This window comes from Pipistrellus kuhlii, unplaced genomic scaffold (assembly GCF_014108245.1).
Source record: "Pipistrellus kuhlii isolate mPipKuh1 unplaced genomic scaffold, mPipKuh1.p scaffold_m20_p_3, whole genome shotgun sequence".
Classification (NCBI taxonomy): Eukaryota; Metazoa; Chordata; class Mammalia; order Chiroptera; family Vespertilionidae; genus Pipistrellus; species Pipistrellus kuhlii.
Genome location: NW_023425529.1, coordinates 13606037 through 13619455, shown reverse-complemented (window position 1 = coordinate 13619455; position 13419 = coordinate 13606037). Strand labels below are relative to the sequence as shown.

Genomic DNA, 13419 nt, shown 5'->3' with positions numbered 1-13419 from the left:
ATACTCAGCAGGTAGGAACTGCTCAATTAGTAGTAGTTAAAATAATGAGTAATGAATAATATTTTAATCTTGTTAGTCCCAGGTAAACTAGCCTATATTTGCCTTTTTATTTTTATTTTTTTAAAAAAGATTAAACTTAAGTACTTGTGTAAACCTGGATACCATGTTTTAAAACTTGCATAGTTATTGTACATTTTCATCCCTTTGCCACATCCTGATAAAGGAAATTGAATGCCTTATTAAACAGACGACAGATGCTAGGCTTGTCTCTCTCCTCGGCAGGTGTCGTGGTACCGCATTTTGGGCTGCAAAGCAGAAGGGAGCCATGGAAAAGTGAGACTAAACAATAATCGTCTCCCAAACTCAGGAGAGGCGGTATGTCACATAAAAAAAAAATCTAAATGCCAAGAAATCTTACTGAACATATTGAATGATGATTTTTTCCCTTTAGGAAGTCATTATCATTTCAGTGAATTTCTCTAATTTCAACTTCTTGAATCTGACTAAAATCTAATAGTAAATGAAGAGATTTTTTTTTTACATGTAAGGTTTACTTACTATATACTTAAATTTATATTACTTTATTTTTTATACATAACTTGAAATGTTTTTTGTTAATAGATACCAGCTGATGGTAAAAGCATTTTTGAAGTGAAAGGTTTAGAAACCAATGAAAAATATGTCTTTGCAATTGCTGCTTACTCTTCTAATGGGAATCTTGTCGGTAATGCTGTTGGGGAGACAACTAAACCAATTCTGATTTATCCACCTCTTTCTGCTGTTACTGCTCGGATGTTCCTGACTCAGGTAGAAGAGATTTCTGCTCATTTGTTTTTCTTTATGTGTTTTTCCACTGAGCAGTTATTAAGTAACTTCTGATGGAGGGGAAAAACATCACAGCAGATATTCTAAAGCTCCTTAATATATATTTTCCATCAATGCAATTTAATCTCATGAAATGGGAATAATTCCTTCTCTTATGAGTTTGCTTTTTATAATAACACTTTTACCTGGATTACATATATAACACATTAATTTTAGAAATTTTGGAAAATACTGAAATGAAAAAAGAAAAAAAAAAAGAATGTTATCTGTTATTCTATCATCCAGAGAAGCAGTTCTTAACCTGGGGCAATTTTGGCCCCCAGGGGACATTTGCAGAGTCTGGAAACATTTTGGGTTGTTACAATGAGAGGGGTGCTACTGGTATCTATCCTGTTTCCCCGTAAATAACACAGTGTCTTATATTAATTTTTGCTCCCAAAGATGCACTAGGTCTTATTTTCAGGGGATGTCTTATTTTTCCATGAAGAAGAATACGGTACACATTTATTGTTAAATGAAAATAAAGGAAATTTATTACCTGTATATGGTACGGTAGTTGTCAACACAAACCAGACAAACTGTGAATCCTACAGTATCAAGAATTTACTCATTTATTCAATGACAATCATGTCATCATCTTCTGGAACATCATCATAACCATCCAATTCCTGAATTTCCTGGTGAATTTCTTGTGACTCCATTTCTTTCAGAATCAGTGGACCAAATCTCTCATGTTTAGCCTAGGTGGGGCCTTATTTTCGGGGGGAAGGCTTGTATTTCACTCAGAAGGAAATCTGTAAGTAGGTCTTATTTTTGGAGGATGTCTTATTTTCGGGGAAACAAGGTAGTGGGTAGAGGCCAGGGATGCTGGTAAGCATCCTACAATGTAAAGGACAGTGCCAGGCCCCAATAACAAAGAATTATCCAGACCAAGATGTCAGTAGTGCCAATGTGGAGAGAACCAGAGATATACTTTCATCTGTGTTTATATATATGTGTGTTATACATGCATATATACCCATATGAATTATGTCTATGTAATTTTAATCATAGTATACATATTATTGTACATTCTGCTATTTTCATTTAGTATATAACTGACATTTTCCCATTCCATTAAATTAATCTTTTAAAACATAATTTTAAACAACTGCATGGTATTATCTATCATATAGCTAGATCATGGTTTGTTTAATAATTTTTCGTTGTTGGACAAATTTAAATACCTCCCAGTCCTTTGTTGTTATAAGCAAAGCTGTGATGCATATCTTTTTATATAATTCTTTGCTGCATTCATGATTACTTTCTTAGGATAGATTTACAGAAGTGAAATGTCTGAGCTAATAGGGACAGGCAGACCTGAGTTTAAATGCAAGCTCCTCACACTAGCCACATGATAGTGGGCAAATAACCTTCATCTGTGAAGTTGGAATAATAGAAGCTACCTCCTAGAGCTAGCATGAGTATTAAGTGGAGATATTCATGTCAGATGTTTAACCAGAGCATTTGTCACCCACTAGGCACTTAGTAAATATTATTGTTGTATTTAGTTGTGGGTATGTTAATGAATTAACATTTTTGCTGAAATGGTTACCTGACTTAGAGCATATCACCAGTGAAAAAGATGCTAAGAAGAGTGTGACTCATTGACCTAAGTCTCAAGTATCTAATTTTAAACCTATTATTGACTCTAGAGATGATGGCTGTTCTAAATTTTATTACATTTCTATTGTGCTATTTTTTCTCTTAATAGTTGATTAGTATTATAAGCGAATATTTTAGTGGCTTTTGATAGGATCATATTTTTCAAAGAAAATTACATTGAGAGAATTGCTAGGATTTGTCTAGCATTGGTTTAGCATGTCATATTGGCTCATAGTTTTCTGATTTCTTTGGAATCTAATATATTCCCTAATTTGCAGTGATGGAGTTATTTCAAAAAGAGGAATAGAATATTTTATCAAGGCCTAATTTTTCTCCAGGGAGTGGTTTGACTCTTGGGATTCACTTGGCAGAACTTTCATTGAAAATTAATAAAACTAAGTCTCAGCTATACTGCTGGAATAATGAGAAATGTCATAAAGCAGTGACCTGTGTGTCTTTATTGATACCATATTTGCAGTACTTCAGTTTGTTTATGACAGTTTATGAGCATTCTGCCTCATAATGTTAAGTGGCTAAAGCAAAATTTTCTCACTTAGTAAATTTCCTTATTTACAAAAGTTTAAAGGTTCTAGCAAGAAAATAGACCTTTCTCTTGGAATTGTGATCTATTTTTATGAGAGTGGTTTTTAATTTCAGGATAGTTTGTTCTTTAAAAATACTATAAATATACTTATAGTAAGGTATGGAGATATTCCACTAACTGCCAATTATTAACATGGACTTGTGATTTTAGGTTGCACTTTTGCTCAACATTATTCTTCAGACATTAATAAATTCAGGTGAATCTTTACTAGGTATTCCCTTAATTCAGGCTATCTGAAAAATAATTTTTTTTAGGAATCTATATGAGTGATGTATTTTCCAATTTCCCTCTCTTTAAAGGCTAATTTCTTTTTATTCTTCCCCTTTAAGTTGGGAAAAGATAGATAATGTGATACGAAATATAGAAAATTAGAAGTCTGTAAGCAGAATTTTAGACAAATTTCTTGGTCTCCATTTTCCTCTCTGTAAAATGGATACATGCAAAATGCCATATACTGCAGAATTATTGAATTAGTACTAAATACAATAGTGGGCACTATGGGTGGTTGAACAAAGGAAATGTGGAATATCAAAAACTATTGTGTGACAAGCATTTAAAAATGCATTATTCCCTTTATTATAATTACTCTTTGAGGGGTATTATCACTTTCATTTTATATTGAGGAGCCTGAGATTAATTCGATTCTTCCTCTGCCAGTCCCAGTTAATTCTAGAAAAGGTGACTCAGGGAGGTTAATTTACCCAAGGTTACTTGGTAGCAGATGGCAAGCCTGACACTTGAGCCAGCTCATGCATTTTTATTGCTCGTCCAGATTCCAAGGAAGTCATGTGTTCGATGTCTAACATGTGCCCAGTTATTCTAGAGCCTACACCTCTCCCATCTTCTCTCTGCCTGGGTTTGGTGGTGTTCAGCGGGTCTTGATGATCAGTGTTGGCAGGAGAATTTGATGCTGGGACATGAATGTTTTGTCAGAAAGCACAATGATGTCAGGAGAAGGGGAAATAAAAGTTCGTACTCTTTTCCCACTTTATATATGAAGTCATTGAAATTATTTGATTAATAGAGGTTTGCCTATGACTATTCAAATAATAAAAGAAAAAGCTATCAGGTAAAAAAGATAGTTAACATAATTTTTTAAAAATGTAGCCAGCAGACACATATAGCTATTTATTTAACTTTTAGAATCTAACAGCATTTTTTTCAATTACAGTGGACATTTAATATTATTTTATATTATCATAGTTTCAGGTGCATAGCATAGTGATTAACATTTATATACTTTACGAAGTCATCTCACCCATAAGTCAAGTATCCACCTGATAATTATCCACCTGTAATTATTACAATATTATTGACTATATTCCATATGCTATATTCCCAGGACTTTTATAACTATAAATTGTAAATATCACATGATATCACTCATTTGTGGAATATAATGAACAGCACCATTTTTAAGCTTTTTAAGAAATTTCAACTCTTCCCTCTCATCCTCTAAATATGACTACTCTTTCTATATCCATCTGTTTATTGATGAATTATTTATTCACTGTCTGCTTTGTGCCAGGTTCTACACTAGATGTCATTTCTCCTTCCTTTCAAATATATATAACAACCCTTATTTAGATAATTTTGACTTATGGTTTTAGTTAAGACTTTGTAAGTAGGGGAGCCAGCCTGGCTTGGGGAATGCACCATGGGAAGGCTGCAAAGCTCTAGGTTTTATACTTTCAGTTCTCTCTAAATATGCTTTATTTTTCTTTCTCTAAAGATTTAATTTCTTTACCTCTCTATGTTTGGAGGAAAAATAGCACCTTGTTAATTTTTATATATCCCTCAAATTTAACTGTAAATAGAGACCAGCTAGCTGCCTTCTAATCTTAATTCCAAATTCCTGGGAGAGGGATTCTGGCTTCCTAATGCAACAAAGAATCTGACCTCTTTTTTGATGTTTGACCACCGTAAACCTCACCCCTCTTTTTTCCTTTGGCCGCACCAGGAAGGCAGACTGATAAGAGAGGTCTGTGGGCTTACCTTATCTTTGGTGCCAACAGGAAATTTAAACCTTCCAGGTAGCAGGAACTTTCCTTATTCCTGCTTCCCAGTCACGAATCAAGGGCCAACTCGTTTCTTCTGCTTTGTCCAAGCCAGCCCAGACTTATGTGTGCCTGCCAAACTCTCCTTGGGAGTCTTGTGTGAGTAATACATTTTCTCTCAAATTCTCCAAGTGAGTCCAGGTCATCCAAACTTAGGGTGGGGGTCCATCTTGCTTTGAAGTGGGGGCTATAAAACACTCAGCTTAGGCCAGGCACTCACTCTGGGCCAGTCAACTGTGTTACAGTACAGTGCAACCTCTGGGTATCCTCTTCTGTGGAAAAGGATGCATTCAACACATTATTTATTTCTTGTAACACCTTATTACTGAGTGCTTACTCTGGGCCAGCATTGCTCCAGACGAGTTATTCAAAACTTGAGCGTGCATCAGTGATCAGGAATGCTAGTTAAACAGATTTCTGTGTCCTACCAGAGGAAACAGGCAATTCTATGGAAATAGAAAGTAGAGTATAGTAAAAGGAATTGGAAATGTGAAGTGGGGAAATGGAAGATTGATTACAGTGTTAAAAAGAGTGCTCAGGTAAGTCCTCACTTAGAAAGTGAGGTTTGAGCAGAGACTTGAAACAGTTGTGGGAAAGACTCTTGGAAGAAGAGCATTCTGCAGAAGGACCTAGAGCAAAAGCCCTAAGATTTCCAGAAGTACACCTGGTATGCTTTATAGATAGCAAGGGGTCCAATATGGCTAGAGCAGAGGGACCCATGGAGAGTGAAGGATTGGTCAGAGAAGTAAGGCTGAATGACTGGGTAGGGGAGTATATCATGAAAAGACTTTTAGGCTATTTTAAGAACTTTGGCTTTTACTTTGAGTGAAATGGAGGGTTTTGAATAGTGGCATGATATAATGTGACTTATATTGTCAAAGGCTCACACTAAAGACTGATATATTGGAAATAGATCACAAGAGGGTAAGGGTGGAAGTAGAGAGACCTCTCTATTCCTATAATTCAGTGAGAGATGAACATGGCTTGGCCACAGTGATAGTAGATGATGTGATGAGAAGTGGCCAGATTCTGGATATGTTTTGAGGGAGGAGTTAATAAGAATTGCTGATGGAACTAATATAAAGAGAAAACTGAAAGATGATTCTAAGATATTTAGCTGACCAACTGCAAGGATATAGTTGATATTAACTGAGTTGAGGAAGTCTGTGGGTGATGTAGATAGTGGTAGGGAAGATCCGAAATTCAGCTTGGGGTATGTATGTTGAGGTAAGATACTATTAGGTATTTCTTATATATTAGACTGACTGTATATTCAGAGAGAATTGTTGAGTAGTTAGATGTATGAATCTGGAGTTTAGAAGAGACAGAGGTTTGGGCAGGAGAGGGTTTTGAGAGTAGTCATGTGCCAAAGCCATGGAGCTGGATGTTATCACCAAGGAAGTAAGTGCAGACAGAAAAGAGGAGAGGTTCAAGGACTGAACCCTAGAGCATGCCAATTATAGAGAGACTGGGGGAAAGAGAAGGAGCTTGTGCAGGCAACTGAAAAGGAATGTGGCCTTTGTAGTGAAAAGAAAATCAAGAGTGTGGTATTCTGGAAGCCAGATGAAGGTCATGTATTGAAGCTTACACTATATACTTCATCCATCATTACATGAGTCTTTAGTGCTGCTTTTTCATTTTAACCTCATCCCCTCTATCATCTGTTCTGCACATCACTACCAGTTAGCCATCTTTGAACATGCTCATATCATCACACTCTTATGTTTACTCACAAAGATTCATGATTTTATAAACCACGAGAGGCCCAGTGCATGGATTCATGCGTTGGTGGGGTCCCTCAGCCTGGCCTGTGCCCTCTTGCAATCTGGGACCCCGTGGAGGATGATGGACTGCTGGTTTCAGCCTGATCCCTGCAGGGCAACACCACCTGATTCTCCCACCTGCCGCTCCCGCTCATCCTGACTCTACTGGGTCTGTGCAGGCTTGTGCCCAGTCAGTTGTGATGAGGAGACGCTGTGCCACCACAATGGCATTCACCAGCCATGCATCTGGCGCCCATTGGTCAGCTGAGCAGTGCTCCCGCCGTGGGAGCACATTGACCACTAGGGGACAGCTCCTGTGTTGAGCGTCTGCGCCCTGGTAGTCATTGCACATCATTGTGACAGGTTGACCAATCATTCAGTTTGATCGCTTAGGCTTTTATATATATATATAGATAGTTTTATCAAGGTATCTTGTTTCACAGTGTTCACTAATTGAATAAATAACATTATTTTTCAAAAGACTATATATATTTTTTTAAAGGAAAAAAAAACATTCAATTACAGTTTCACCAACCCCATTATACATCAACTGCTATTATTTCCCATGGAAATCTTAGAATTAGATGGTGTTTTAGTGACCACTTAGTCCAAATCTTCTATGTGATCAATGCAGCCCAGAAAAGTGACTCAGTTTCCACTCCAAGTCTCTGCTCCACTGATTTTACTGAGTGTCAGGCTCTGTACAAATTATGTAACTATGCAATGCCCCATCTGAAATACATAGATGATAATAGAGCTTACTTAATAGAGATATGGTGAGGAATCAGCACAATAATGCCTGACATTTTTAAATACTTCTACCTGATTTTCAAGACCTTCTGACACCATGTCCCACTTTACCTGTCCAATCATATGGCCTACTTTTCTTTCTTTTTTTTTTTTTTTAATATATTTTATTGATTTTGTACAGAGAGGAAGGGAGAGAGATAGAGAGTTAGAAACATCGATGACAGAGAGTCATCGATCAGCTGCCTCTTGCACACCCCCTACTGGGGATGTGCCCACAACCAAGGTACATAGCCTTGACCAGAATCGAACCCGGGACCCTTCAGTCCCCAAGCCGATGCTCTATCCATTGAGCCAAACTGGTTTCGGCATATGGCCCACTTTTCCCCAAATTCTGGCCTGCCTTTCCAGTCTTTCCTAACTGCAATGCGGTGATTTCCATTACTGGACCTTTTTCAGATTCTGCCTAAACTATGGTCATCTGAATCTTATCTCTTCTTAGGGGTCAATTCAAGCCCTGCCTCCTCCTTGAAGTCTTTATTTCTTCTTTTCTAAATCTCCACAGCTATTATGTTATCATGTGCAGTTTTTCTGTAATTTCATGTGTTTTATGTCTATAACTTGATTACAGTTTCATGAGAGCATTTTCAGCTTTGAAGAAGTTTATTGGTTGGTTGATTTTGAATGTTGACCTGGCATATTTAAAAAGTTCTAGATCTGTAAATTATTCCCTGGAGTGGTATATAACCTAGCAGCATGTCATTTACATATTTAATTCAATGAATTTACTAGTATACTTTACATTTTACCTGCTTCCATCAAGGATTTGAAGTAGCATATAATTTGTGGTGAAATTTCACATTGCTATACATATAAAAATAGAATGATTTTTAGAAATATATTTAAAGAAACATATTCTACCAAAAGAAATAGGTAAGTTCATGACTTTTTTTCTTCTGAATGTTTCAGTTGTACGAGTAAAAGCCTAAAGTTTTTGCCTAAAGTTGAATGTGTTAAATTTAAAAATATATCATGGCTTCTTGGAAGCGTCTCTGTTTTATTCTTCACTCTTTTCAGCTGTGAACTCTTTGTTGTACAAAACTTCCAAAAGTGTCAGTCAGAAGCAGAAAAGAATGAAATATATTTCATATTTTTGGTTTGGGAAATCTGATTGTTTCTCTTTGAACAGATTGTTCATTATAACAGTGTCTATAATAAATGGAGTGTGCTGCTGAGATAGATGGGAATGAAATTAATTTGGCTCAGATCTGATCTTTGTTTTTCTTATGAGAATTTGAAACATCCTTACAGAGTTTCAAATTTCCATGCAATTCAGAAATAAAAGAGATTTTAAAATGGGTCTGTCTCCCTTGCCGATGGCTATCATTACCTTACTGTGGCACTGAAGACCAGAGCAGCAAATGTGAATGACTGTATATGAAATTAGTATGTTATAGGACCCTATTGGAATTCTTGTTTAAAATGTACATTTCACAAATAAAAATGTTGCATAAGATAATGTTCTTTCTGTTGTAGGTTGCCTATCAGATTGGTAACTATGAATTGGCTAAGAAAGTTTTCTCACCAGTCTGGGATTATTTTGTCACTTCACCACCTCGCAATGAACAGTCTGTGGTTTGTTTAAGCAGTATGATGACTATTACACAGAGAAAGTAATTAGAAATACTCTCTCAAAATATTAATTTGCTTTTTGAAATTAAAAGTTGGGTGTGAAGCCTAGAATTAATTTATTTGTAATTGCATGTTAAGATAGCTCATATAAAACTTTCTGATTAGCTTTTAATGAGTACATACATTTCAAGGTCTTGAGTCCTTGTTAGAAACTTCTTTGTTAGAATCAGAAAAAATATTGCACCATATGGATGGATTCTGAATATAAGTTAATGAAAGTTATGTAAAAAAATACCAAACTCTAGCCAAGGTAATGTCAATTTTACTATAAAACACAAATAGCATTGGGAATTTTAAAAAAATGTATATATATCTTTATTGATTTCAGAAGGAGAGGGAGAGAGAGATAGAAACATCAACAATGAAAGAGAATTATTGATTGCCTCCTGCATGATTGAGCCTGAAGTCCAGGCATCCCTTGACAGGAATCAAAACTGGGAGCCTTCAGTCCACAGACCTAAGCTGTATCCACTAAGCCAAACCAGCGAGGGCAGGGAGTTTTATAACAGAGAAAGGCCAAATTCAGGTTAAAGTTTGAGTCTGATAGGTGGGTAAACTATTAGGATAAAAATGCTTTTTTTTTTTTGCTTGATGAGCTCCCAGAATTACACTATCAACAACTGGGCCAGTAGAAGCCACATATAAAACCACAGGCCATACTTTGCTTTAGAGCCATTTTTTTTTTCTTAAAAGAACAAAGTTTGTCTGACCAGCATGGCTCAGTGGTTGAGCATCGTTGATCTATAACCAGGCAGTCTCGATTCAATACCTGGTCAGGACACATGACCGGGTTGTGGGCTCAAACTCCAGTATGGGGTCTGCAGGAGGTACCTGACCAATGATTCTCATCATTGATGTTCCTATCTCTCCCTCTCCCTTCTTCTCTGAAATCTATAAAAATATATTTTTTAAAAAGAAAAAAAATAAGAGAAGCTTAAGAAATTAGGATTGGTATGATTTCAGGTTGTCTTAACCACTTTGAAAAACAGCATTCTCCATCACCTGCTTGTTAATGCCTAAAATTTCTTTAATAAGAACACAAAACCCTTTACTTCTGAATCAAAGATAATGAGCTTAAAATGCAAATTCTTGTTGAGTAAAGACATGGATGATGCTTATTCAGGTTTAGATATAATTACATTTAATTAAAAAATGTAGACTTAGCATTTGCTATGTCCTAGGTACTATGCAGGATGGATTTGAGAATTATTTTTAGAGGAGAAAGAGAATATCTCATGTCATTTGTAAGAATAAGGGAGAGAAAGGAATTAAAGTTGACTGGGATTTCCAAGGTTACCCTACTGGGAGGCCTATTACATTTACTAAGGGAGCATGATAGGACAGGTAGAACACGTTTTTTGGGTGAAGATAATGAATATGATTTAAACAATTTAGTTTTCCAATGGGACATCTTTGTAGATATGAGATATCAGGTAGATAGTTGGATATTTAGTGCTGACATCTAAGGAGAGAGGTTCAAGGCTAGAGTTGTAGATTTAGAAATTTTCATTGAGGTGATCATTGAAATTTTGACAGGGAATGACTATTTAGCAGAAAAATATAATAGAAGGCTGGAATTTGAACCCTGGGTATGCATACATTTAAGAGACAGAAACAGAGATGGCACCAAGGGAGGCTACTGGAAATAAGCAGACCAGGAGGTGAAAGTTTGCTGAAGTATACTTTGAAAGGCAGTGAGAGCATCATCATGGAGGAACACGTCAGCAGTATTGAATGCTAAGTACAAGGTCAAGTTGAATAGCTGCATAATAGAACACTACAGAGAGACAGGGTAGGATGTAAACTAAGAAGAAGCTTTTATTATTTTATTTTTTTAAATATATTTTTATTGACTTCAGAGAGGAAGGGTGAAGGAGAGAGAGAGAGAAATAGAAACATCAATGATGAGAGAGAATCATTGGTTGGCTGCTTTCTGCATGCCCCCTACTGGAGATCAAGCCAGCAAACCTGGGCAAGTGCCCTTGACTAGAATTGAACCAGGGACCCTTCAGTCCACAGGCTGATGCTTATTCACTGAGCCAAAGCAGTTAGAGCTAAGAAGAGGCTTTTAGAGTTGGCAATTAGGAGACCACTGGTGAGTTTAAGAGAGTCATGATGGGACAGAAAACTTTTGCAATTGACTGAGGAATAAATGAAACTGGAGAATTGTAGCATGTGAAGTTTGGTGGTAAAGAGAAGAGGAAAGTGGGAAGAAGCTTGAGGGGGGAGGGCAAATTAAGGAAAGGATTTTAGAGGGTAGGAAAAAGGAGTCAGTAGAGAGAGAGAGACTAAAGATACAAGACGATGTAGGTGATGATGATACTGTGCTAGAGCCAGAAGGACATAGGAGCGCATGGAATGGAGAACAGGAGGTTTAGAACATTTGTTGTGGGGACAACTGAGAAGCACTAATGACTCAGTTGCTGTCACATAACATGAATTTATTGTAGTAGAGCCCAGTTCCTGTGTCAAAGAGCCACTTTTGATTCATCTTTATATCCCAGGTCCTAGAATAGTGTCTTGTACATAGTAAGTGTTCAGAAAATGATAGTATGGATTGAATAAAAAGAATGAGAATAAATAAGTAAATATAAAAATCGGACAGTGACATTTATGCAAGGGCAGGAAAATTGATTATTGCATAAAATAAGATTTGCAGAATCTAAAGTGCTACATAGGCCACTATTGACATGACTATCAGAGTCTGAGCTGGGAAGGGAAGGAGATGGAGCCAGGAGGAGCTGATAGCCTGGAATGATTGCCTATTTCAAGGTTCTGATGGTTAGCATGAGGACAAATAGAGTAGGATAGCTAAAATTCTCCAAGCAAAGATAATTTTAGAGTTTAACTTAATAATAAAACAGACACTCCTCAGGTGTGAATTACTGATGCTAGACTCTTTCTTGTTTTATAGGAATATGGTGTATGGAGAGTAGATGAACCTGAAATTTAGAAGGGAGGGTTTGCTACCAAATAAGACTAAGGAGTAAGGGAGGGAATATTGCAAACAAAGAAGGATGATTGTAGAGCTCCCAGGTTTGCCAATGGTTGGCATTGTTGACTGCAACTTAGAAAAGATAATTAGAAATAATGCAAAAGTTTTTCTCTCTCGACCCCACCCCCAGCTGATTCTACTATAAATGGCCCTCATTTTCATAAAGTTCATTAATGAGTGTCTATAGTGATTTCATTATATTGATAAAATATAACTTTATATATTAAAACCATAAAGCTTTGACAATAGTTATTTTTATGTATCTATGACAGCTTAATTCTTTTAGTTGTGAGCTTGTTAAGGATAGTCTTTGTTTTTAACTTAACACTGAACCAGAGTAGTTGTTCCAAGACTTGGGATCATTGTGTAGATACTAAGAATAAATTAGTCTAAAAAGGCAAGTTCACATGATAAATCATTCTTATATTTAAACTTGTAATGTCATTTACTCCTTTTTGCAGATTATATTCAGATATTTTGGCAGAGACTTCTTCAATCCTTTTATACCTTTTTCTCAGAAATATTTTTGTAACAAGTGACATTAAAATTAAAGAAGAAAATCTTTTCTGTGATAATATCAAAGGCAATGAGATTTTTCCTGCTCAACAAGTAAGTGAATTAAAATGACTGAGAATGTGCCAGTTTTCCTTTATTTGTTTCTTGATGTTTCAACTTCATATTTTGTGGGAATGTAAGTCCTGGCTTGCGAATGGACTGAGGAGCCATGTGTGTTTGTGCTGACTTATTTGATAGTCCATGTAGGATTCACAGGTTTATCTTTTCTCTTTTCCCCAAATTTATATGGGATCATGATGTATTTGTTGTTCTGCATGTTGGCTTTTAAACATTTTTATAATATACTACTGTAGAAGCCCGGCATGCGAAATCACACACATTCCGCAGCACTTACAGGCCCACCCATCTGTGCCAGTCTTCGGTCATTATAGCATTAGGGACACTGGGTTTTTATAATATAGATCTTGGACATATTTTCATGCTGGTACATGTCAATTACCAAATTCTTTTTTAATTATAACAATGCATTCCTATACAGAGGCAGGTATTTAACCTCTGTTCTATTGATGGTCTCAG

General features: G+C 36.3%; 1 protein-coding gene across 1 annotated transcript in view; it reads left to right on the top strand.

Moving 5' to 3' along the window:
- Positions 1-13419, top strand: part of CFAP54 (cilia and flagella associated protein 54) — a 243255-nt gene that overhangs the window by 68455 nt on the left and 161381 nt on the right. The window contains exons 21-24 of the mRNA XM_045587640.1: positions 283-375; positions 622-807; positions 9177-9313; positions 12789-12936. Of these exons, the coding sequence (XP_045443596.1) occupies positions 283-375; positions 622-807; positions 9177-9313; positions 12789-12936 (564 nt within the window). The remainder of the gene's footprint in view (positions 1-282; positions 376-621; positions 808-9176; positions 9314-12788; positions 12937-13419) is intronic.